We start from the raw sequence: 27,036 nt of genomic DNA, 5'->3' as shown, positions 1-27,036 counted from the left end.
CAGTCCCAATAGAACCCTATATTTAAATTTTATTACTGTTAATTTAACAATTATGCAAACTATGAAAAATGCTGTATTAGAGATTATAATCATGAAATACACAGTCATACCACTACAGTGTCATCAGATCATGGGAGATGGAGAGATAAGGCTGGACGTAATTTGGATAAAGCAGGGCTGTAAGACTTCAGAAACTCCAGCTGCAGTAAAATCTAACTTTCCTGATGAAACACAGATGTTGATAGTGCATTCTGTTAATCCAGCAATGTATGATTGTATAAACAATGCTGTGTAAAATGGTGCTATAAAATTAGGAAATAGCAAGTAGTTCAAATCACTGTCTTAATGAGTTGGTGCTCATGGATATATACACCAAGTTTGTAACTTGTTTTAATATTAGAATTGTGTTTTTAAAAAAGGTATAAATTATTGAAAAGCTTCAAATCAGCCTGTATTTGTATCTAGAGATGCTTCCAGCCCCCTCACGCACGCAATATGCTTTTGTTTCATGAAGAATACTCACGGAGTACTTGTGATAAATGCATTTTTATTACAAGCCCAGGATGTTGCCACTCTGGAACATGCAGCATTTTACAGTTGAAAATACTCAAACAAATACTCCCTCTAATTGAAATGCAGATAATCACTGATGCTAAGCTGTCAAAAGTACCAAACTATGGATTTCTGCATTAACCATCATACAAATAGTTGCAAATTTGCTCAGAAGAGATTTGCATTTCTTACAGCTGCTAAACCATGCATGTTAAGATTACACAGCAAACAATAAGCTGAACACATACAATATACACCAGAATTGATGTTTAAATTTAATTTCACTACAGGACATTGTTTTGCTACTTACAAGTTGCTCTTGAAAGTTTTTTTCTCCTCAGCATCATGATTATTACTTTGAAGTACACAGAAAGTTATCGAAGTCTAACTGATAAATTACATAAACCATTTAGCTGCAAGAGAAATCTCTGCCCCCAATTTATGACCTCCCCCACCATTCTTGGATGCTAAAACACAGGGCATGTCTCCACTGAGAATACGAACCAGGCAGAGATAAAGTGTGGAGTTGGATGAACACAGCAGGTGGGAGGAGGGGATAGGTGAGAGTCACAAACCATTTCAACTCCACCTCCCATTCCTCAGACGACATGTCCATCCTGGGCCTCCTGCAGTGCCACAATGCCACTTGAAGGTTGCATTAACAGCAACTCATTGCCCTTGGGAAGCCTGCAGCCCAATGGTATCAATGTGGATTTCACAAGCTTCAAAATCTCCCCTCCCCCACTGCATCCCAAAACCAGCCCAGCTCCTGCCCGCCTCCCCCCCCAACCTGTTCTTCCTCTCACCTATCCCCTCCTCCCACCTCAAGCTGCACCTCCATTTCCTACCTACTAACCTCATACTGCCACCTTGACCCGTCCATCCTCTCCGGACTGATCTATTCCCCGCCCTACCTACATTCACCTCTACAGGCTCCATCCCTGCCCCTTTAACTGGTCTGTCTCCTCTCCACCTATCTTCTCCTCTATCCATCTTTGATCCACCTCCCCCTATTTATTTCAGAACCCTGTCCCCATCCCCCTTTTTCTGATGAAGGGTCTCAGCCCGAAACGTCAGCTTTTGTGCTCCTGTGATGCTGCTTGGCCTGCTGTGTTCATCCAACTCCACACTTTATCGCGGATTCTCCAGGTCCCATTATCTCTGATATGAAGCAGGCAACCTTTTTCTAACTGAGGTTAACATTATCCTGTTTACCTACATTCAACTTATCATGTTCTTCAACAATCAACTAAAACTTGATGTTACAAATAATCTGTTCACACCTACTGAAAGTTTAAAAACCGACATGCAAGCAACAACCTCTGATTGGAAGTGTTCTTAATAAGCTAAAAAAACTTTCCAATTGGAAAATCAAAACAAAAATTACAGCAGAATCTTAATCATGTGAGCTATCATGCTGCTTTCACTGGTTGTTACTGGTGCCTTATAGCCCAGGGAGCTGGGTTCAATTCCATACTCTATTTGTGTGGAATTTACACATTCTCCCCATATCTGAAAGAATCTCCTATGGGCACTGTACTGGAGTCCAAAGATGTACAGGTTAGGTGGACTGGCCATACTAAATTGCCCAGTGTTCAGGGAGGTTAGCAGGCTAGGTGGGTTATCCATGGGAAACAGGTTATAGGGAAAGCAGTGGGGCTGAGTGGGATGCTCTTCAGAGGGTCAGTGTGGATTTGATGGGCTGAATGGCATGCTTCCACGCTGTAGGGATTCTGAAAACTTGATGCCTCATTTACCTCTGGGAATAAAAAAAATTCACTAGAATGCAATGTCTCCTACTAATGCACAAAAAAATTGACAGCGATTTTATATCTCAAGATTTAGTTTCTGACTACTTTTAGGAAGTCAAAAATCAAGGAAACATTCATGTTCATTTGGCAGTGTTTACAAAGGCGAAGACTTGTGTGTTAAGCTGACGGTAATTAACACACTTATGTAATGACACTTTACCAATCGGGGGGAAAAAAGGGGGAAGATGTTTTCTCATGTCCTAACTTCTCTTTTTATCAACTGTGCCAAAATAGAAATTGCAGTATCTGGTCATCGATCTCATTAGCTAGTTGTCAAACCCTTCTGTCACGTTTATCCACAAAATATATGGTTAGATTTCAACTGTGATGCATTGACTAAAATGACCTGGGATTCCCCGAGAATATGAAAACGACACCACGGATGTTGCAAGAGCCAGCGATTCTCTCAAGAGCTGAGGGCTATCAGTTCTGGCAGATGGCAGTTAGCTCTAAAGTTTTGTCTAACTGCTCCCCCCTTCTTTTATACCTTTTGTGACAAAGCAATATTTCTTAAAATAGGATTGGCCCTATATTGTCAAAACCATCAGATTTAAACTTAATAGGTTTTTGGAATCTACATGCCTGGTTCAAATGGATTGGTTAAATTCAAAAGCTTGTTGTCGTGGTAAAAACTGCTGCTTGGCTTGCTAAACGAACAACCTTTTGATACAAAAGTTTCAATTCAAATGCTGCGTACTTGCAAACTTTCAAGATGCTGTTCACAGACATCCATTTTAGATCCAAGCATAGAAAAAGCACATCTTTTAAAAGGGACCATGCTCCCTCCTACCCCCAGCATTTTACAAACAGCAAATTCTAACTTCCTGCCTTCCGATCTACAAGTACTCTAACAACTCCGCAACTGTATAAACTCATTTTCTTTAAGTGTGCCTTTCCACTCGTCAAAAGACAATTGTCTAACAGATGAGCATTACTAATCTATAAATGAAATTTATGAACTATGGAATCATGAGATGTCAGTGGGACATCTAAAATTGATCATCACTGCTAAATAATTTGATCATCTTATTATATCCATGTTAATGTCAGACTTTTGTGACAGCATGAACCAGCAAAGCAAGTTTACATTTATTTGAGCAGTTTGTCAAAATATACTTTCATTTGATTTTAAAAATATGGAAGGGCATTTGGTATAGATGTTGTTAATTAATCTACTGCACAATTATAACATTACAGAATTACAAAGTAATGTAACTCAGGAGGCTATTCAGCCCAATCTGTCTGCTTTGGTTCTTTGGAGTTGTTCAATTAATTTCACTTGTTAAAATGGAGTCTTAAAAGATAACTATACTTTGGGAGTACAGCTTTAAATTTCAGTTGTATGAAAAAGGGTCAGGTGAGTTGTTCTGAATTCTGCCTGCAATGATGTCTGGCCATATATGTGGAGATCGAAAAGAATATTTAGATTTTATTACCGAGGGGAAGTGCAGGGTTTTTCTACTTGGAGAAAAAAGGCAGTAATTTCTGCATTTGCCACAAATAGGCACAAAAAAGTCAGTCAGTCTCAAGAAGGCATTCAAGACACCCAAGTTATCAACAATTGTGCTATGAATTGTCTCTATTTCTAAAGTGAAAGGAAACTAGAATCAAAGACAATGGCTTGACATTTCTCCTAGATACAAGGAGAACGTATTGACATGGGCAAAGTGGGCAGAAAATGACATTTTTGATATCAGATTACATCTTCCCTACAAAATCAGAATCTCTGCTGTCTGTCTATGATATCTGGTCAACGACGAATACGTTGCTTGACTTTTCAAGCTAACACAGCCAGATGTGGGAGGGAGATGGTCTACAGTTTAAAAGAAGCATCCTGCAGCCCAACTACAAGTTTTGGGATGATTCATCCTGGCATAACTGGGGAAAGCAAGTCATTGAAGGCGGCTTCACAGTTCTCATGGGGTTTAAGAAACTTTCCTTTCCAGGAGAAATAGAAAGAGTTTACAGAATAAAATATTTACTAGCCAGTACCTTCTCATAAAAAAAAAATCAGAATTGTAAGACATTTTCCTGCTTTCTCAACTAAATTCTCACTTTCCCACCCCAAAATATCGATCCAACTTCCTTTTATTATTTACTACTGAATCTATTTCTATCTACTTGTCAGGCAGCACTTATCAGCTACACTGCAGCACTAGACACAAGCAGACACTTCATTCTCCTTCACTGCTGGTTTCAATATAGTCAGCACACTTCCTGCAATGGTTTCTGCTCTCATTCGAGATTGACAATCCAAGGTTCCATCCTAGTACACCTTCTTTCCCCTCGTCTAGATGATGTTCTTCAGCAAGAACAACAGCCTCTACCTATTTATGAATGAACACAGGTTTACCTCACACTGACAACTCAATTATCACTCCGCCACTATCTCTGGACTTCCACTAGCAAAGTAATATTGGTTAATACATCATTACAGGTTTTGAACAATAATTTCTTACTGGATGAGTCATAAACTCCCAGGGTTTTAAAATTTGTCAATTTGCAAAGGTAAATCTATCTCCTAAACAGTAATGGCTTACAAAAGCAGTTTGTTACAGTTTGAATGACTGACTTGTCTATTTGAATGACTTTAGAAACTGGCCTTCGTACATATTACGAACACAAGGTGGTAATTTTTGAGAAACAAGAAAAAAAAAATCATTTGCTGAAGGGGGTATCACCACCAAGGCTAGCATTTGTACCCAGCCTTAATTGTTAAAAATCACATTGCTGAGAGTCTGGGAGCTATATATTGGCCAGGCCAGGCAAGGACAGCAGATTTCCATCCCTAAAAAGAGAATACGTGCATAGTATTGATTTCATTTGTGCCGTAATTTCTGAAGTAGAAAGGAAACAGAAATGCATTTCTGAAGGAGGGTCTAGGCCCAAAACTTCAGCTTTCCTGCTCCGATGCTGCTGCTTGGCCTGCTGTGTTCATCCAGCTTTACAACTGGTTATCTCAGATTCTCCGGCATCTGCAGTTCCTACTAACTCTCTCTCACCCAAGTTCTAAAGCATTAACTTTAAATTTGTAACATCTTAAAGAAACACTACCTAGAAGATGTCACTCTTCTTTAAATTGAAAACATCTTAAAACTAAGGCAGAAAACAAAACAATGAATGAAATCAAATGAATAAAAAGTGTGACAATGTAAAATCAGCATGCTCAAGAGTTTCCAAACCTAATGTTAATCACATTGGAAGATAAGCAGTTCTGCTCCCCAAGCAATCTCGGTATGAATGAGAAAAAAGGAAACTAAAAATCAATGCCTACAGTTCATTTAATTACAGAGTAATGGATCGGAGGTACTTAAATTGGATGTCATTTTAATTTAATAGATCAAGTATGGCATTTCAGCGTAATATACTGCTCATCAAATCAGCTCCACGTCTTATTTACTTTTCCTATATAATGTAATAACTGCATAAGCAGATTAATTGGCTGTCAACCAAAATTCTAACATTCAATTTAGAAAATGTAAAAGCATCTGAATTTGCTGTAATGAACATTGTTATGGCTAACATTTAACATCTTAAAATTTTAAATGATCACTACACCCAAAAACAGATGACATATAAAAATGATGTAATATAATAGAAACAATTTTTGACAAAAAATGCTAGCAATTTTATGCAAGTAACAGTGTTTCAATGTAGGCGTTTTGAATTGCTTTTGATGCCTCTAGAAGTACGCTGAAGAAAGAACTCTTACTAATTTCATTTTTCCATCATGCTCAAGTCTGAAGTACAAAGCCAAACATGAACCAAAAAAAAGTCATTTATAACCTGTGCTAACGCTAGCAGTATATCTGTGCTCAGTTGCCTCAGTGCAGGCAACTCCCTTTTTCCTAGGTACATGTGCGCATTATCACTTATCTTATTCCATCAACCCTTTGCCAAAGGCAAAGCAAATACATGTGTTACATTTGGAGCAACAATCTGTTGTACTTGGCAGAACGAGGTCACGAGCACTGATCTTCCAACAAAGCTGCAGTCCTTTTCAAGCTGACTACAAAAGTGACCAGACAAGAAAGTAAATTGGATACATGCTCAATTACAAAAGATCTTAGCACACTGTATTTTGAGGTCCTGGGAGAAGATCATTAATCTTTCTATTTAAATGTTAAAAGAATTAATTCTTGAAATCAACCTTACTAAAGATATTGTTTATAGTGTAGATCCATAACTTGCATTTACAAAATGTCTCAAAACTAGTCGTAAAGAGAGGAAGGGTAGCGTTGGAGGTTACAAAGATATGCAATTTAAACAAAATTAAGATTTTGACTGGGAGAAAATACAGGACAGATGAGCAAACTGCAGTGATACTTGGGGGTTCAAGAGCAAAATTTTTAATGTAGTTGTACGGATGAAAAAGATAATTCCCAAACTACAGATGCTATCACCTAGAAGAAGCCTGTTGAAGGGGTTTAGGGAGAGATGTGGTGGAGTATTTGTACGGGCATTGGGGGGGGGGGGGGGGGGGTGGTTGGGGAAAGAAGGCACAGTGGTGGTGGAGGATACATTGCCTGATTGTGATCAAATGGGTATGAATGGAAAAAAAGGTGGGAATCACCAAGTTAGACAATGAAAGGAAGGTATTGGGTGGGGAGACGGTTGTCTGTGCTGGATTAACGAATGGAATTTTGATTGGAGAGACCCAAATAGAGGGGTGCAGGAGTACAGATTTAGCAAGCACCAGGATGGGAGAAGTCCATAAAGAAACTAAGAAATACAAGAGATGAGATAAGGGCTAGGACAGGATGGAGCCTGAAAACAAGCTTCACAGGTAAATTAAGGTGAACAAAAAGGAAAACAAAAACAGAACACAAGCCAAATAGCCTGCACCTTGCTGACAATGACTTCAATTTAGCTACTGATTTAATTATAGCACTGCATTCCAATACTTTTAATTAACTTTCAGTTTTCTTAAATAAAAAGACCTCCCAACTTAACCAGTTTCAAGCTCAAAGTGAAAAACAATTCTTTCCAAAAAAAATAACACTGCCTTCATCCTCGGCCTAACGAACCTTTTGGTCATCTGATCCAATATCTCCTTATATTGGTTTTTATTGGTACATTGGTTTTTATCATGCTCCAGTGAAGCATGGTGAAGTAGTATCAAAAAAGAAATGTCTTTCAACCCAAGTTGCTTTGTTCACCAGCAGTGTCAAGATACATATTATATCCAAAAAGAGAAGTTTAAATTTTGGGCGCTGCGAGAGTGCAAGGATAATCCACGAGGACTCGACATAGGAGTGTGCGCACAGCCATGAGCAAAGTCTGCAAAAAGGTAACTGCAAAGCTCTATTACCAGAATAGAAAAATTCCATTCTGAAAGAGGAAATTTTGTTCTCAATTACCATAACCAAGTTTTTGGTTCACTAAATAGGAATGTAACTCTCGTGGTTAAAATAGTATCAGAGATAATGGGAACTGCAGTTGCTGGAGAATTCCAAGATAATAAAATGTGAGGCTGGATGAACACAGCAGGCCAAGCAGCATCTCAGGAGCACAAAAGCTGACGTTTCGGGCCTAGACCCTTCATCAGAGAGGGGGATGGGGAGAGGGAACTGGAATAAATAGGGAGAGAGGGGGAGGCGGACCGAAGATGGAGAGAAAAGATGATAGGTGGAGAGAGTATAGGTGGGGAGGTAGGGAGGGGATAGGTCAGTCCAGGGAAGACGGACAGGTCAAGGAGGTGGGATGAGGTTAGTAGGTAGATGGGGGTGCGGCTTGGCGTGGGAGGAAGGGATGGGTGAGAGGAAGAACCAGTTAGGGAGGCAGAGACAGGTTGGACTGGTTTTGGGATGCAGTGGGTGGGGGTGGGGGGGTGGGGAGAGCTGGGCTGGTTGTGTGGTGCAGTGGGGGGGAGGGGACGAACTGGGCTGGTTTAGGGATGCAGTAGGGGAAGGGGAGATTTTGAAACTGGTGAAGTCCACATTGATACCATTGGGCTGCAGGGTTCCCAGGCGGAATACGAGTTGCTGTTCCTGCAACCTTTGGGTGGCATCATTGTGGCAGTGCAGGAGGCCCATGATGGACATATCATCTAGAGAATGGGAGGGGGAGTGGAAATGGTTTGCGACTGGGAGGCGCAGTTGTTTGTTGCGAACTGAGCGGAGGTGTTCTGCAAAGCGGTCTCCAAGCCTCCGCTTGGTTTCCCCAATGTAGAGGAAGCCGCACCGGGTACAGTGGATGCACCTATACACCTGCATTCCGCATCCAGATGGCCTCAAGGCCCTCCGCTTCTTCCTGTCCCGCAGACCCGACCAGTCCCCCTCCACTGACACTCTCATCCGCCTGGCTGAACTCGTCCTCACCCTCCAACTTCTCTTTTGACTCCTCCCACTTCCTACAGACTAAGGGGGTGGCCATGGGCACCCGCATGGGCCCCAGCTCTGCCTGCTTCTTTGTAGGTTACGTGGAACAGTCCCTCTTCTGCACCTACACAGGCCCCAAACCCCACCTCTTCCTCCAGTACATTGATGACTGTATCGGCGCCGCCTCTTGCTCCCCAGAGGAGCTCGAACAGTTCATCCACTTCAACACCTTCCACCCCAACCTTCAGTTCACCTGGGCCATCTCCAGCACATCCCTCACCTTCCTGGACCTCTCAGTCTCCATCTCAGGCAACCAGCTTGTAACTGATGTCCATTTCAAGCCCACCGACTCCCACAGCTACCTAGAATACACCTCCTCCCACCCACCCTCCTGCAAAAATTCCATCCCCTATTCCCAATTCCTCCGCCTCATCTGCTCCCACGATAAGACATTCCACTCCTGCACATCCCAGATGTCCAAGTTCTTTAAGGACCGCAACTTTCCCCCCCACAGTGATAGAGAACGCCGTTGACTGCGTCTCCCATATTTCCTGCAACACATCCCTCAAACCCTGTCCCCGCCACAACCACCCTAAGAGGATCCCCCTCATTCTCTCACACCACCCCACCAACCTCCAGATACAACGCATCATCCTCCGACACTTCCGCCATTTACAATCCGACCCCACCACCCAAGACATTTTTCCATCCCCACCCCTGTCTGCTTTCCGGAGAGACCACTCAGTGACTCCCTTGTTCGCTCCACACTGCCCTCCAACCCCACCACACCCGGCACTTTCCCCTGCAACCGCAGGAAATGCTACACTTGCCCCCACACCTCCTCCCTCACCCCTATCCCAGCCCCCAAGATGACATTCCACATTAAGCAGAGGTTCACCTGCACATCTGCCAATGTGGTATACTGCATCCACTGTACCCGGTGCGGCTTCCTCTACATTGGGGAAACCAAGCGGAGGCTTGGAGACCGCTTTGCAGAACACCTCCGCTCAGTTCGCAACAAACAACTGCACCTCCCAGTCGCAAACCATTTCCACTCCCCCTCCCATTCTCTAGATGACATGTCCATCATGGGCCTCCTGCACTGCCACAATGATGCCACCCGAAGGCTGCAGGAACAGCAACTCATATTCCACCTGAGAACCCTGCAGCCCAATGGTATCAATGTGGACTTCACCAGTTTCAAAATCTCCCCTTCCCCTACTGCATCCCTAAACCAGCCCAGTTCGTCCCCTCCCCCCACTGCACCACACAACCAGCCCAGCTCTTTCCCCCCCACCCACTGCATCCCAAAACCAGTCCAACCTGTCTCTGCCTCCCTAACTGGTTCTTCCTCTCACCCATCCCTTCCTCCCACGCCAAGCCGCACCCCCATCTACCTACTAACCTCATCCCACCTCCTTGGCCTGTCAGTCTTCCCTGGACTGACCTATCCCCTCCCTACCTCCCCACCTATACTCTCTCCACCTATCTTCTTTACTCTCCATCTTCGGTCCGCCTCCCCCTCTCTCCCTATTTATTCCAGTTCCCTCTCCCCATCCCCCTCTCTGAAGGAGGGTCCAGGCCCGAAACGTCAGCTTTTGTGCACCTGAGATGCTGCTTGGCCTGCTGTGTTCATCCAGCCTCATTTTATTATCTTGTAACTCTCGTGGTACTGCTTCCTGCGGGCCAGCGACTGAAGTTGGCCTGTATTAACTCCCTATGCTATAGTCCAGGTTCTCTCACTGCCCAAGTACTTAACCACGTCTACTGCATACCACCCTAATGTAATAGTTGGTGATGGTTTGCTTTCCTGTTCTTATATGAAAGATATTAAAGTCCCTTATGAAATGAAATCATAATTGCAGGATCAATGTTGTCACTGCAGTGCACGATTTAAATAAACTCATTTCTGCTGCAATTTGCTTGAAAAAGTACAACATTTTGTTTTACCTCAAAAGCACTTCCCGAATGGAGAATTTTTCCAAGCACTTTTGTTTGAGATTTCCTCCAGTGAAAGTAGCAACTCCTTGCTGGGTAACGTTGAACAGATGACATCAACTATCTCAAACAAATATTCATTGAGCCTTAACAGCTTACAGTATGTCAAAGGGAGGGGCCATCAAGCCCAATCCTGTCACTACTAGATATCCTTCCAAAAACAGAAGTTAATACTGGAAAGCATAGTCCATTATCTTCTACTTATCTCAGATGAGAAACTCGACTCAATATGCAATGCAAAGTTTACTTCAGGAGTTTGTAGTACTATGTCCTATGACAGAATTCTGGCGTCTTGTACTAATTTCAAGACACGTGTTATTTTGGCAAGCCTCAAGTGACAGCAAGCACACACTTTATAGCAATAAACCTCATTTTACTGATTTTTAAATAGATAAAGGCACATAAACTCAACATTAAAAAGGTAAGCAATAAGCAATTCTAAATTCCAAAACAAAATACAATGGAATGTTAACTGAAGGATACTTAAAATCAATGTGATCCGGTTAAGCAGCAACTTTTGTCGTTTTAACCATTTAGCAGATCGCTTAATTTTTAGTTCCAGTATTTTGGCCCAAGCTTTGAATGCACCGCATTATCATTACAATTATAAACACAACATTTTACACTGAAAAGTCAAGAGCACATTACAGCAAAGGACTACTCTATGCAAAGGTGTAGAGTTGGATGAACATAGGAGGCCAAGCAGCAGAGGAGCAGGAAAGCTGACATTTCAGGTCTGGACTCTTCAGAAAATCTGAAGGGTCCGGACCTGAAAAGTCAGCTTTCCTGCTCCTTCGATGCTGCTTGGCCTGCTGCATTCATCCAGCTCTACACCTTATTATCTCATTCTCCAGCATTGGCAGTTCCTATTATCTCTTCTCTACACAAACTCATGTTACAAAAACAAAAACGCTTTTTTAAAAGTCACCTTTTCTTTTGTACTCATGACAGGAAAGATCCATTATTAGGCTTTGCAATATTCAATCCCTTGCTTAGAAGAATCATTCTAACTTTGCCCCGCATTTCTTTGCGGCGGCAAAACTAAGTATGCCCACATTCAATTACAAAAACTGGTGCTTAAAATTATGCTTCAACCACTCTGACACCTTGCTTTTAACTCCAACTTCCTCGCCCATTCCATATATGGTAATATCAAAACCAAATATTGAGATAAAGCACATCTCCAAAAAAGTGTTGTACGTATACTCTGTGGCCTGTCCCATTCAGAAGGCTTCCTAATTAGATTGCACAGAAACCTTATTGGCTGAGGCTCTGCTTTAGCTGAGTGAAATATTGTATACAGAACAGGCACCGATGCTCTGCAGGATGGTAACACCTGCTAAATTTGGAACAGTCCGGTTTGTCTATATTGACAGAAATAAGGCGTCAATCTTCAGAACTTACCCTACCGGTTGAGAAAATGGATGTTAAAAAAGTGTATACAGATGAAACAGGTCAATTAATATAACAGGAGGAGAAGGTTTTTGTTTTAAAAAACATTTTGTAAAACTGTTCAGGAATTAACATTTTATTACTAAACTAATAACAAACAAACATCAGTCAATGCTGGAATGGCTGTGTTAATTTATTAGCCTAGAGATGATTTGATGTTCCAACTAACAAAAAAGACACACTAGCTGATCCAGAGATACAGGAAGTTTTCCAGAAATGGAGTATTCAAACACTAAATTAGCAACCTAAGTTGTCATCAATATAACGCATTAAGATGAACTTCATACGTTCAACTTCACCAATATTAAAGACTGGAGAATAAAGAAGCTCCATGAAATCAAAAGAGTGACCCACCCCTGACAACGTACTAAAAAGGTATGTAAGTAATAACTTGTAAGGAAACAAAAACTGAATTTAGATGTCAAGAGTAATGCTTATTTATCAGGGTAAAATTGGCACATTTGAAGAATAAGGTACCTCCTCGGCTTAAGGAATTAGAATGTTAAAAATAGACTTCACAGTTTCTTGTTCTACTCACTAATCAAAGGACCAGGTCAAAGATGGAAAGAATGACAGGGCATCTTTCTGCAAGAATTAACAACTTTCTGCTGAATCACAACAGAGCAACAAAACAGTTAAGCTGAAAACAGTGAACTCAAAATATTTCTAATCAATTGGCAGACAGACCCTGATGCTCCAAGATTTCTTTAAGAATTATTGTTGCTTTAAGACTCCCAAATGGTTTGATGTATACATTTCTGATGGTACATCACCAATGTTGGATACTTCTAACTGCACTAGCTGTATAAAAAGCAGTTTTCATCATTCTGTTCAATGCCAGTCAATATGACTTATGAGTTCCATTCACCAAAGTCAGGGCATTCCAAATGAGAAACATGACTATTGTCTGCTAATTCACTTTGCATTGAGCCACTTAAGAGTCAAAAGACCTGCTGTCATGGGGGAGAAAAATCAGCAACAATTCACTGGCCAGTGCCAGATACATCCATCCCCCTTACCAAGATGTGCCAATCAAAAACAAGAGGAAATATTCCATCAAATATCTAACAAATCCCATTTTTTGGTGATATGGACTTCTCAGTGACATGGACTTTTCAGTCAACAGCAGTTAAGAATTCACCTTTAAGCACCGTCTTATTGTAGAGGATTCTTGGATACTTAATGATCAAAAATAATCCAGTAACACCAATTACTTAAGAACAGCAGTCTTTAAAACAGAAGCAAGCTTTAAATTTCATCAGTCTGCAATTGAAGGCTAAAAATGTTTCATACACATTTAGCTTCAAATACTGCAGAATACAAATGGTAGGATTTTATTCTGCCTCAGCAAATTAATGTAACATGTATTATAAATTGCAATTCAAGCTACACAAAACTCTTAAAAGCACAATTACATGCTACACTACCCCACAATTTAAAAAAATCTACAGTCTTAACTATGTACATCACTTGTGTTTTCACCATTACATTCAAATCACTGGTCCTTTGGCAGTTGAGACTGAAATCAGTCCAAGGCACACCAGCTATCCAAACATCTTAATATGCAAACCTTAACCATCCTAACATGCAAATTAAAAACAGGCCAAAGAGAAAAGAAATTCCAGCCTTAACACCAAAGAAGTCTGCTTCACTCTGTGGGAATCGTTTGTTTTCCTTTCAAGCAAGTGTGAAGAGAAAGGAACAATTTAATTCTTTGATTCAAAAGACTGTCTATAAATGTCTGGAGATTTCAGACATTATGCTTACACTTTGCCAAATATCCAATCCAGCAAGGAAACTGATCAAACATTTAACGCAGGCTCTATTTAAAACAGTTTGTGCCTGTCCCAGAGGGAAGGTGGGGAGTTGGCAGGGAACAAAATCAAGAATAGGACAGGAAAGAGCACAACACCTCACGATCAATGGACTGATTGTGGGGATGGGAGTTGTAATTGAATTACAATTGTTAAATGTGATGTGATAAATCATTGGGAGCAGTAATTTCATACATTATGTCTTTTGAATAAATTTGTGTGTCAAAAATGAAGATCCACTAGTTAGGAATTAGAAAAGACTTCAAATATTTAGAGCTTCTGCAAGTGAGTTAATGATTCAACCTGACTATGTAAGCTCAATTTTCTCTATCAATGCACAAATAAAAGGCCACAAAACTGAGTTTTGTACACGAAAGCCTTTTTTGATTTAAAAATATCTTTAGGTCCTTAGTCAGAATTATTTGGAAAAATTCAACCTATTTTCCGAAATCCTCCTGTTCAGAGATGTTACAGACACGTCTGGGACAGGTGGGATTTGAGCCTGGGTCTCTTCAGTTCAGAGGAAGGGGCAAGACTACTGAGCCACTAAAGCCCCTACTGCCAGAATACGATTGCCTGCAACCATGCTGCTCATGTGGCTTATTTGGACTGTCAAGTGTTCTCCTGAAGTAGGCCTTTTAAATGGTGAGCTTATTGGTAAATCTTTATTTGCTGCTCTTTTCACCTTTCTTCATTGCTTTTTTTGCTTGAGTTCAAATACCCATTTATGTATTTCCTGTCTGATTTTCTAAATACTTCAGATGACAGCTGCATTAAACGCCACTGTACTAACACTTGCCATGGCCTGTATGCTCTTAACTAAGCTAACCTAAACCGAAAATCATAAGATGACTCCATGTGCACCTGCACAGTCAAAGGATATCTACCTTCACCAGGTTTGCTATATATGACAAACTCCACACCTTTGTCTCAAAAGGTACACAACAGAGGGGGATTGTGGAGGGTTGATTTTTGGACTGGTGGTCTGCTGCAAAGATTGATGCTGTGTCCACTGTTTTGTCATTTATATAAATAATTTGAAGAAGAATACAGGAGGTACAGTTAATAAGTTTGCAGATGACACCAAAATTGGTGGTGTGGAGTACAGCAAAGGAGGTTACTTCAGAACAATGGATCATTGGTCAGGTGGGCAAATTGGTCCAGGAGTAGCAAATGGAGTTAAATTTAGATAAAACACGAGGTGCTGCATTTTGTGAAGGCAAATCAGGGCAGGACTCGTGCATTTAATGTGAGGGTTTGGGGAGTGTTGACAAAAGAAACATTGGAGTACAGGTTTAAAGTTCCTTGAACGTGGAATTGCAGGTCGAAAGGATAGTGAAGGCAGAATTTGGTATGCTTGTCTTTACTGGTTAGTGCACTGAGCATGGGGGTTGGGAGGTCATGCTGTGGCTGTACAGGACATTCATTTGGCCACTTTTGGAATACTACATTCAATTCCTGCCAATAGGAAGGATGTTGTGAAACTTGAAAGGGTTCAGAAAAAGTTTAAGACTGTTGCTAGGGTTGGAGGCTTTTAGCTAATAGAGAGGGGCCAAATCGGCTGCGCTTATTTTCCCTGGAGCAAAGGCTGAGGGGCAGTATAGGTTAATAATATCATGAGGGGCATGGATTGGCTATTCACCCCAGGTCTTTTCCCCAGTGTAAGGAAGTTCAAAACTAGAGCTCATAGATTTAAAGGGGAGAAGTGAAAGGTTTTTTTAAAAAAGGGACCTAAGGGGCAATGTTTTTCACGCAAACGGTGGTGCAAGTATGGAATGAGCCGTCAAGAGGAGCTGATGGAAGTGGGCACAATTACAACATTTAAAAGACAAATAGATGGGTACATGAATAGGAAGGGTTTAGAGGACTACGGGCCAAATGCTGGCAAATATGACTAGATTAATTTAGAATATCTGGTTGGCATGAATGAGTTGGACCAAAGGGTCTGTTTTCATGCTCTATTTCTCAGCGGCACAAATTCTGGAATTATTAATGTTACAGCAGCATGTACATACCAACTAAGTCCTCACACGACCCAAGAACATATGCAGAAGAATACCAAACAAGGGACTGGCACGATATCTGCAAGAATAAAATCTTCCATTTTTTTTTCCTGGAATGGAAGCATCAGCTAGACACCATGCAGTGCTTTCACCTTTAATGCAAAAGGTCACCGTTTGCAAGGTTTCCCACTTCCTTCACAAATATGTGGAAACCGTTAACTCTGTCATTCTTTACGTCCACGTATCTGCTAAGTCTTTATATAGTATACTAAAATCAGGAGACTGGGAACAAGCTGTATCACAGCGAGGTGGTGAATAAACCATCTACTGCATATACAAATTTGTAATATTATTCAAACCTTTCTGGTGATGGGCTCCAAAGTCAGTAATTGCTCTTCGGTTCACATGGAAAGGACATGAAACACGAGGCAGATTTCACCTCCCCCTGCCCAAAGTTAGGACATGAGCCTCTTGTATCAGCATTAGTGTGTACAAAAATATGACATTCTCTGACTGATGCAAGATTTCAAAGTCACTTCACATGAAATAAAATTGAAAGATACAAATGCTAACTTATTTATACCAACCTGGTGTTTTTCACTTTAAAAGTATGATTATACATGCACAAGTAGAATTAGCTGAAGCAAATGCTTCAAGAACTTTAATTAAATTGACACAGCTGCAAGAAAGCTGATAAGCCCAAAACAGCCATGAACATATAGTTTCATTAAGAGGATTGTGGGCTTCTACTGACATAGTAGATTTATCCAAAATTTCATTCTTGTACAGTGAAAGATGACAGTAAAACTTGCAGGGACTTTTCCCAGATGCTTGCAGCAGAATTCTTAGTTCATATGCATGTATATTGGTATTCTTTGCTACTTGCAACTGGTTTTTAACATGCCCACATTCTTGATTGCACAACAGAGCTGCTCTACTTCCTTTCTTTGTACCATTTTGCATTCTATCTTCTTGACCCAGTTTCCTCAAATCATATCAACACTTGTCTCTCCTCCCTACCAATTCACAGAAGATCTTTTTCTTCCTTCCTCTTTCTGGAGAAAGTATTTTTCTGCTCCTTTCACAATTTTGATTACTTTTCCCTTTTATATCACTTCAAGGTCTGACCAATTCATCCTTCATCACGCACCTTAAAATTTTTCCCGCTATTGCCATGCAGGGCAACATAGCATACCTCACAAATCAGGAAAACTTATGTGCAATGTCACTGTCCCACGAACAATCGCACCTTTTCTTCAGGCACCTGGGTCATCAGAATTGTATTTTAGCAAATCTTAAAAACAATGCTTTTGTTCAACTTCACGTTGGAAAGAGAGTAGGCAGAGCACGGGGGTGGGCGGTATTCCAAGTGAAGCAGACATGATCCATTTATTACAATGGGGGTAAAATGGACAAGGAGATAAGTATACAAACGTCAAAATCTCTACTTGGTTCTCCACTTCGGAGAAGCGTGCAGTAAATTCAAAGTTTTGAATATCTGCAAAATGCAGAGAGTTGTCACATGGGTGTCTCATTGCACCAAGATGCTTAGAAATTGAGACAGAGGGGAAAGGCAAGGGTAAGAAAACAGCTCTTTCATGCACACAAGTGTAATATTCTGTTTCATTCAGAATTTTTCCTCGTACAAAGTCAAAATGGGCCACCTATTGTTTGAATTGTAAACTAAATGCTTTATTTTAAGATTAATTAAATGAACTTCCTACTTAAATTATATTACATGGTTTCTTCTGATATAATGGCCAGTCAGTAGATCTTAAGCAATGCTTGCTTTTTAGGCTAATTGCTTTATATCATGAATATTTACTAATAATTAAATTACCATTCAGTAGATTTAAGCACCAAAAATATTAAATTATTCTCCAATAATGTCCACATAGAGCACAAATATTGATCTTTAATGCCAATATCGTCTCAAATGCTTCTGGTTAGAAATTACAGCAGAGTTCCATACAAAAGTAGCTACAACAGGAAACAATGATTTCCTATTCTTAACTTAGATAAGATTGCATTTTGACTGCAAGTGTCAGTATGCACACAAGACGAGTTTATAAATTTAGGGATAAACCAAAAGTTTCTGATAAACTGAATGTGTGAATATCAAGTGTCATCTTAAATCCTTCTAAAGCACACAAGCCTGGACAAAGTTCAGCAAACAGAAAAAAGATCACATTCGCAAGAATTTGAAAGCTTCTGCTGTCTGAAGCTATCCTTTCAAGCAAATCTACACTGTTATATAGAGTAGTATTAAGCCAAAATCAAAACAACCAGTTTTAGATTTTTTTCTATGTCGTGTAGATTCTAATTCTATCAGAAAAAAGATGCATTTTGAAGGCTATCCCATTGCAATATTACTGTTAAATAATTCCTACTTTTCCTGTTATTCTGCAGTCATTTGTTCTGTGCACACCAAGCAAAAGCCAGTAGTGGGGAGAAGGGTAAGTTTAGTTGTTGACTTTTAAATTTATATCAAGGATTACTCGACTTGAGCAACAAGCCTGTAGCTAGTTCACAGCCTTCAGATGTGCATGCTTTCTTCATATACTCACCGACATTGCTGCATGGTGATTGACGTTATTCTGAGAAGGAACCCAGCAAGGAAATCAAAACAAAAAACCAAAATGTAAACAGATGCGGAAAGAAGTGTAAACACCAATAATAAGGAAAATAAAGTCAAAAATAGTATTACTACTTAAGATCAGTTGCTAGGTGGACATCTTCATAATATAAAAAAGTCATAGTGTGTCCATATCAAACCCTTTCATTTAATGTCCATAGTCATGAGTACTAAACTGCCTTCCCTCACTTTTTATGGGTGTTATGCAGCAAATGCTTAAAATATCCCAAATATACCAACAGGTATTTTCCATAGCTCAATTCTATTGCATCATGCAAAAGGTATTACTTTAAACGTTATTTTGTCTCATTTTTAAAAGGAGTTAAATATCAAAGCTTGGTCAGAAAAGTAGCATTTTATACATACAGATACTGCTTGGTCCATTCATTTTGGAGTCTTTGAAAACTGGATTAACACCACCTGTGTAGCTAATTAAAATTCTTTTTTCAACAGTGAAGCCAGTTTGCTTTTTAGCTCATACATCAAGAGCCATTCAAGGAAGTCCATTGGAAAGTGTAACATTTTAATTCTTGTTTAAGAGCAAGTAAAACCACAATCTTCATGGTCATAAAAATTAGGTGCATGAATAACAGACAAAAATCTAAGTGTTTTAAGGATTTATGGAGTAATCTTAATGAATATACTTGGAGTATTATTTTAGAATTTTCATATATAGTACTCACAGGCAGGTGTGTAAAAACTTGAAAAGTGCTTCTGAGAAAATTTATAAGATCCATTAAATAACCACTAGCTCGACCATTGGGTTCGGTCATGGTCCATTCATAGTCAGCTAGCTGTATGAACTCATCAATCTTGTGGTTAAGCTTTGTGTATATTTCTCCTTCTGCTGCATGTCTAGCATCCTAAAAAAATAAATTTAGATATGTATCTCAATAATTGCAAAGACTGCCCCAATCCAGCTTCAATTATCAATTAGCAATGTTTTAATCACTTTGTTAAACTACTTTCAATTTACATGTCGACAACATGTAATTCGCATAACGAAGCATGCAAATTTCAAAGAAAAATAAGCTCTTAAAATTGAATTGCAATGGTTTCCAGTTGAACAAACTAAAATTACAACATGAATCAATATGTTTATTCACCTGATGAAAAGGGAAACAAAAATATTGATACTGCAAATACTGTACTGCTGGGGCATTAGACAGCTGGTTTTAGAAGGGATTCAATACACAGTTCACAAATTTAAATTATGAGTCATTAAGCACAAGAGTTTAGCTGCATTTTCTAAAACTGAAACACAAAAATATTTAGATTTAATTAAATAATAAACTTGAAAGAAAGTCAATTACTTCCTTCCAGCTTAGACCAAGTGGCTGATTTACCCAAGAAAGGAGCCAACAGGTTTTCATATCAAACATTTAATGCCCTTTCCCAAGAACTTCAGATTACACGAATAATCTGAATTTAATATTTTGCATGACTACAAACGTGTACACACTTGCGGTCTAGCAATAAATCCTAATTGCTATTAAATCACAATGATTGCTTTACTCATGACTGCAGTATTGACAAGACAAATTTCCACTGTTTACTGCCAACATATCCAACTTGCACATACCTTGAATGTGGACAGTCCATAAAGTCGTGTGGTGTGCACAGTCTCTGGGGAAACATTGGTGATGTTTGTAATAAAATCCTCAAGATATTTACAGGCCTGTTCCAGATGTGTCGTATTTATGATGATTTGTACAAGCTGCAAAAATGTAAAATACATTTACCAAGACTGAGTTTTCCTACCAGTTTCTAGCAATTCATTCTAAGCAAAATCCTCTAAAAAGCAATAAGCTTACAATCCCAACTGTTTCAACTGATCATAATTTATATGCCTCACCTCAGTTAAAACGCCAAAACATTGAACAGTACACACGTGACCTATGCAGCATTATATCTCCAATTGCTCAGCAAGTACAAATTATCCATTCAACAAATTCATTCAAATTTGCTTTGCAGTTGAAACCATTAGAACTACATATGCTGTAAATCGAGAATAAACACAGAAGTTGCTGGAAAAGCTCAGCAAGTCTGGCAGCATCTGTGAAGGGAAAAATAAAGGTCAGAGTTAAATATTTTGGGTCAGAGTTCTGAGGGTTGGTCAGCGGACCCAAAAACATTAACTGATCTTTCCTTCACAGTTAAGCTTTTCCAGCAACTTCTGCTTTTATTAATGCTTTGCAGTAAGACTAGATTCAAATGTCACTCAAGATTTAAAAAAGGTTAGAAAATAATGGGTGGGGGAATTTTTTTTTCACAATTCTTCAGGTGGTTTTAAAGTAGTACCATACATTGCAGTAAGGATGAAACAGCATATTTTGTGTTAACTATTGTTTCACTTTCATTGCCCACGTTAAGCTTGGCAGAAACATTTCAAACTTTGAAAACCTGATTATTCCAGGATCTGGAAATGAACAACCACTAACTTTACATGCTTCTAGTCTAAGCCATATTAATCTGAAACTGAACAGTTTAAAGAAAGAACTGCAAAATGCTAGAGATTTGAAACAAAAAAGTTAAAAAAATTCGAGGAACTCATCAGGTCTGGCAGCATTTGTGGGAACAAGGCACAATAAAATGCTTTGAGTCCAGTGACTCCACATCAAATCTGTTAGCAGCTAGGAAAATGTGGCATTATGCTGCAGGAGGCCTGCGACAGGTTTGCTGGCTGGGGAACATGACAGTCTGTTGAAGTGGCAGGCAACTGGAAGCTCAGGGTCATTTTGTTTGGCAGAACATCTACGTTCTGTCAGCAAGTCAGTCTGCATTTCATCTCCCCACTGTACAGGGGACCACATTGAGAGGAGCAAATACAGTCTAAGAGTGAATGAAGTGCAGTTAAATCACTACTTCACTTGAAAGATATGTCTGCAGACTTAGATGGCGAGAATGGAAAAGGTAAATGGAAATCAATTGCACCTGTTACGATTGCACTTAAAGATGCCGGGGTGTATGCACGAAGTGCATGGGGATTGGGCGAACATAGCTGAGGCCCCTGTCCACCATGACAGCAGGGAATCCACACTGTAGAAAGTGGCATCGTCAGAACTTATGCAATGGAGAAACTGAGAATAGGCTGGAGTTATTACAGGAAGCAGGGTTTGGAGGACACGTAGGCAAGGCAACTGTGGAAATTAGGGAGTAAGTAATGGATTTCATTGCCTGACCTATCCCCAGAAATGGAAAGTGATGTTGAGGAAGGGAAGGAGGAGTCAGAGATGGGCCATGTGGAGGTGACGGCAGAGTGAAAACTGGAAGCAAAATTGCTAAGTTTTTCCCCAGTTCAGAAAGAGGGAGGAAAGCAGCCCTGATGTTATCTATGTACCACAGAAAGTTGTGGGAGGGACCCAAGTAAAATTGGAACAAGGAATGTTCCACCTGGCTTGCAAAGGGACAGGCATGGCTGAGGCTAGGTGGATTGGCCATGCTAAATTGCCCGTAGTGTTCAGGGGTGTGTGGGTTATAGGGGGATGGGTCTGGGTGAGATGCTAGAAGTGGCGGTGTGGACTTATTAGGCTGAAGGGCCTGTTTCCTCACTGTAGAGAATCTAATCTAATCCACTTCATAGTGATCACCTCAGTTGCACTATGTTCAGACTGCACTCCTACAAATCCTCTTGGAAAAAAACTGAAAATCCATGTCACTAATGCTATTATGAATGCTCTGGGTTGAAAGTGATCTTCTGCGCGGGTAGGTAATAAAAAAAGTAACCTGTTTAGTTTAAATAATGAAGTAATGCAAAAATTCTTAGTTTCAACATTGCAATTTTTATTAAAAAACCTGTGACCTCCACCATATACAAACCAAACTAACATCTTATGGGTTGGGGTGTTGAGTTGGTGGGGGGGTGAAAATCAGAGAAGAAAGCTTGAATAAGTGATAAAAGGAGCTCAGAAGAAAGTTGAGCTGTACTGAATGTGACCCATATAATAATGATAACTGGCTTCAGAGTACATCAAAAAAAGTGTGACTGTGCTAAAAGCAACCCATGGTATAAATGGGACTGGGTGTGGAGTAGGTCTTTTTTCAAAAAAAAATTGGAAGAATGTAATGGGGATCTAAAATTATTGAACTAAAATTGTTGAACTCAAAAAGCTGCCTGATTGCCAAGTGGCAAATAAGATGTTGCTCAAGCATGTACTGAAGCTCATGTAGAGGCTACCTTCACTTTGAGTCCTCTTCTTTGGACAGGGGCCCTTGACAAATTCCTCACCCGCTTTGAACAGACTCTTCTTCCACCTGGAGTCCACCCTCCAGCCTTTTCCTTACATTTGATCTATTCATTGAGAACTGTCAGTGTGACATCAGCCTCAATTGCTCTCCACACCCTCTACCCCATTCAAACCTCTCTCCCTCTGAACTGCAGTCACTCAGTTGTGCTAACAATAAATCAAACAATGTCAATCCTACCAATCCAACACTGTCAGAAACAGCACAAGGGAAAACAGACTAAATGGGAGAAATGGTATGGAATAAGAAAAGTGTAAAGTTTAAAAATCACTGAAAGACTGACACTCAACAGTTTGAAATGCTGATATGTAGTACTGCTGAACAACCCAGCAATGCTGTTTGGCAATTTAAACAGCTGATTAAAAATTTGACTGCTGAAACATCTAAAATTTTACAAGGTAACTTATAGCTAGTATGCCAAAGCTTAAAACTTGTAGTCGCTAATCATAGGTGGCTCAGTTATTTGAAAAGGAATAGTCAAGATCAAGTGGTTTAACAGCACTACACACTGACAGTTTAAATGGCTTTCAGTCAGCCGCCGTTTTCGGCAGCAACTTCTCTTGCAAAACAAGAAATCAGCACTGAACCAGAAAGTCGACTTGAAGAGACAGTAGCCAGGAATTGCAAAACAGCAACAACTAATTTGTTCTCAATGTGGGAGATATTGATATAGTGGTGTTTCAGTGCACAACTTAGTTATCCTAAGACAACAGCAATGGGCCTTCACCTTAAATCATTGCAGTTATTGGTGTTGCAGAGGTGAAAATTACAGATTATTGGGCAAACTATTCCCACTAGATTGCCACTTGTCCTTTCATCAGTTAAAACTGCCACAGCAAGATAGGTTCAGACTTCCTTGTTAAATTGAGGAAATGCATTCTTTAGAGTGTACATACTATATCAGTTGTGAAGAGCTCACGTAAGTGATGAATGCAACTATATGAAAAAGAAGGTGCAAACCTTTACTGATGCCAAAAGATCAAAAAAGGTACTTATTTTACTCATTAAAGAGAATAAGGATACTGTTAGGTGTCTAGCATTTATTGTCATCCGTAATGGCATGGCAAGAAGGGACTCCAAGGACATCTACAGTGCTGTTAGGAAGCAAGGCATTCGATCCAGTAGCAGTGCTACTATCCAGTAGCATAGAACATAGAACAGTACAGCACAAGCCCTTCGGCCCACAATGTTGTGCTGACTCATTATCCTACTGAGATCAATCTACCCTGCATACTCTACATTTTACTATCTTCCCATGTGCCTATCCAAGAGTTGCATAGAAGTCTCCAAAGTATCTGACTCCACCACCACTTCTGGAAGCAGATTCCAAACACCCACTACTCTGTGTAAAGAACCTACATCTGACATCTCCCCTATACCTTCCTCCAATCAAATTAAAATTACACACTCCTTGTAATAATCATTTCCACCCTGGGAAAAAAGAAGAAGGTCTCTGACTACCCACTCTATCTATGCCTCTCATCATTTTGTACACCTCTAATCAAGTCACCTCTTATTCGTCTTCACGCCAATGAAAGAAAGCCCTAGCTCCCTCAACCTTTCCTCATAAGACTTGCCCTCCAGTCCAGGCAATATCCTGCACCCTCTCTAAAGCTTCCACATCCTTCCTGTAATGCTGTGACCAGAACTAAACACAATATTCCAAGTGGGGTCTAACCAGGGTTTTAAAAGCTGCAGCATAACCTCGCAGCACTTAAACTCAATTCCCCTGCCAATTAAAACTAACACCATGTACCACCTTAACAACCCTATCAACTTGGGGTCACAACTTTGAGGGATCTATGGACACGCATCCCAAGATCCCTGTTCCTCCACACTGCCAAGAATCCTGCCATTAACCCTGTATTCTGCATTCAAATTTGACCTTTCAAAATGATTCACTTCACTCTTTTCCGGGTTGAATTCCATCTGCCACTTCTTTGCCCAGCTCTGCATTCTGTCAATGTCCCGTTGCAATCTACAATAGCCCTCGATGCTGTTTACAACTCCACCAAAGCAGCAAACTTAGTAAGCTACCGTTCCTCTTCCTTATCCAAGTCATTTATAAAAGATCACAAAGAGCAGACGTCCCAGAACAGATCCCTGCGGAACACCACTGGTCACTTAGCTCCAGACCGAGTACTTTCCATCTACTACAACTGTCTTCTATTGGTCAGCCAGTTTTGTATCCAGACTGCCAAAATTTCCCTGAGCCCCATGTCTCCTTACTTTATGGATGAGCCTACCATCTGGAACCTCATCAAATGCTTTGCTAAAATCCAATTACACCACATCCACTGCTCAACCTTCTTTGAAGCATTTTGTCACATCCTCAGAGAATTCAATAAGGCTTGTGAGGAGTTACCTGCCTCTCTCAATGCCATGCTGACTGACTATTTCTAATCAAACTGTGCTTTTCCACATAATCTGTCAGAATCCTCTCCAATAATGTGCCCACCACAGAAGACAGACTGACTGGTACGTAATTTCCAGGATTATCCCTATTTCCTTTCTTGAACATTTGTCACCCTACAGTCTTCTGGTATACTCCAGTGGACAGTGAGGACACCAAGATCATTGCCAAAGGGGCAGCAATCTCTTCCCTTGCTTCCCGTAAGCAAGCTTGGGTATATCCCATCTGGCCAGGGGTCTTATCTATCTTCATGTTTTCAAAATTTCTAGCACACAGTTCCAAAAACCAGGATAGTCAGAAACTTGCACAGGACGATGTTCTAACGTTTCTGCTGCCCATGTCCTTTTAGTGACAGAGGTGGGGGCTTTGGAAGGCTCTGCTGAAGCAATGGTCAGTTACCACAGCACATCATGTAGACGGTACACTATGCTGTCACTGTGAAGCAATGAAGTGTGCGTGTGTGTGCGCGCGCGCGTGTACGTGCGCCCATCAAGTACGCTTTGTCCTGGATGGTGTCAAGCTTAGACAAGATGAACATTTCCACAACTAACATGAGTTCTAAGTAATAATAATTGGTCAACTCAATTAACGTTTACTGATCAACACAGCAGAAAACCCAAGTTTCATACAAAGTTACATCAAAATCACAAAAACATTAATACCATGAGCTGTGACCATTAAATAGATTGCACCATAGTGTTAATGTTATACAGAGAATATTTTACTCTCTTTAAAGATTAAAAGCAGTTGAATTTATAAAACAGTATCTCTTTTCTACTTTAACATGTATTCATATGGTTTTAACCTAAAGTAAGTGACATGTCAAGCAAGTTTTTTTTAAACTACAAGTTTTCCATTTGCCACTTGAAAGGGGTGACAATTTGTTGGTGAATTACAATGACCATTTGAGGAATACATCAGTTCCAGCAGCAAATACTGGTACTTTTAAAATTATTAAGCATTCACCATTCACTGCTGAGCCCAATTTAGTCTAGCCTGAGGTCCATACACATGCTCCTTTGTATGGCACAAACAGACTGTAATGAGGAACGGGATTTCTGGATGGATTTTCCTTCTCTAATCCGCTGAAGTTGAGACCAATTATAGAATTCCTACCAGCACCCTGACCAACACCAGCTAACTAAGCATAGATCAATAACAGAAACATGACCCTTCCTGCATGGCTTAGTTAATCCTTGTATAAACCTCATTAAACCACCACCCAATGATTCTCTTGGAAATGTATTCTTATAAGATAGAGGTGGAATAGGAGATTTAGATTAGGTCTCTTGCTGTTTAATACTCCATCGACACTGATAAGCACACAAATAAATAATACAGCTGCCAGAACTACTGATCAATTACCCCTTCAAGAAAGGAACTTAAGAGTTAGATCAATGGGACAAGTTTTAAGAAATGGTCTTAAACAATAGGTAAGGCCTCAGGAAGGAATTTGAGAATTTAGCAGCTGAATTTGCAGTCAGTAGTGGCAGTGTGAAAGAATGTGGAATGCACAAGAGACCAGAATTCTCTAAATGTTGCATGGCAGAAGGCATGACGTTGACAAGGTGTGAAACTGAGGCATTGGTGAATCTTAACTAGATGTTGAATGACGCTACACTGCTAATGAGGAGGAGTACATTTTACTGTCTTCTGATGTGAGTGGAAGTTGCATATGCCTTTGTTTAAATAATACTATTATTATTCTCATTGCAATCTAGCAAACATAGGCTGATAAAGAGTGAGCAGGATTTGGAGTGGATTCAGAGTTAGGATACAGAAAAGTTTTGGAT

At 40.2% G+C, this 27,036-nt stretch overlaps 1 protein-coding gene across 6 annotated transcripts in view; it reads right to left on the bottom strand.

Annotated features, from left to right (window-relative positions):
- The window catches only part of LOC125461768 (exocyst complex component 6-like), a 179,469-nt gene that overhangs the window by 67,520 nt on the left and 84,913 nt on the right, over positions 1-27,036 (bottom strand). For 4 of the 6 annotated variants that reach the window (XM_048550943.2, XM_048550946.2, XM_059653129.1 and 1 more), the window contains 3 exons: positions 20,168-20,302; positions 19,269-19,448; positions 18,518-18,547 (listed from right to left, as the gene is read on the bottom strand). In XM_048550943.2, the coding sequence (XP_048406900.1) occupies positions 18,518-18,547; positions 19,269-19,448; positions 20,168-20,302 (345 nt within the window). The remainder of the gene's footprint in view (positions 1-18,517; positions 18,548-19,268; positions 19,449-20,167; positions 20,303-27,036) is intronic. The other 2 variants (XM_048550947.2, XM_048550948.2) reach the window with 1 other exon arrangement.

The sequence above is a fragment of the Stegostoma tigrinum genome, chromosome 20 (assembly GCF_030684315.1).
Source record: "Stegostoma tigrinum isolate sSteTig4 chromosome 20, sSteTig4.hap1, whole genome shotgun sequence".
NCBI lineage: Eukaryota > Metazoa > Chordata > Chondrichthyes > Orectolobiformes > Stegostomatidae > Stegostoma > Stegostoma tigrinum.
The sequence above is the reverse complement of the archived record's forward strand: the minus strand, read 5'-3'. Positions and strand labels throughout refer to the sequence as shown.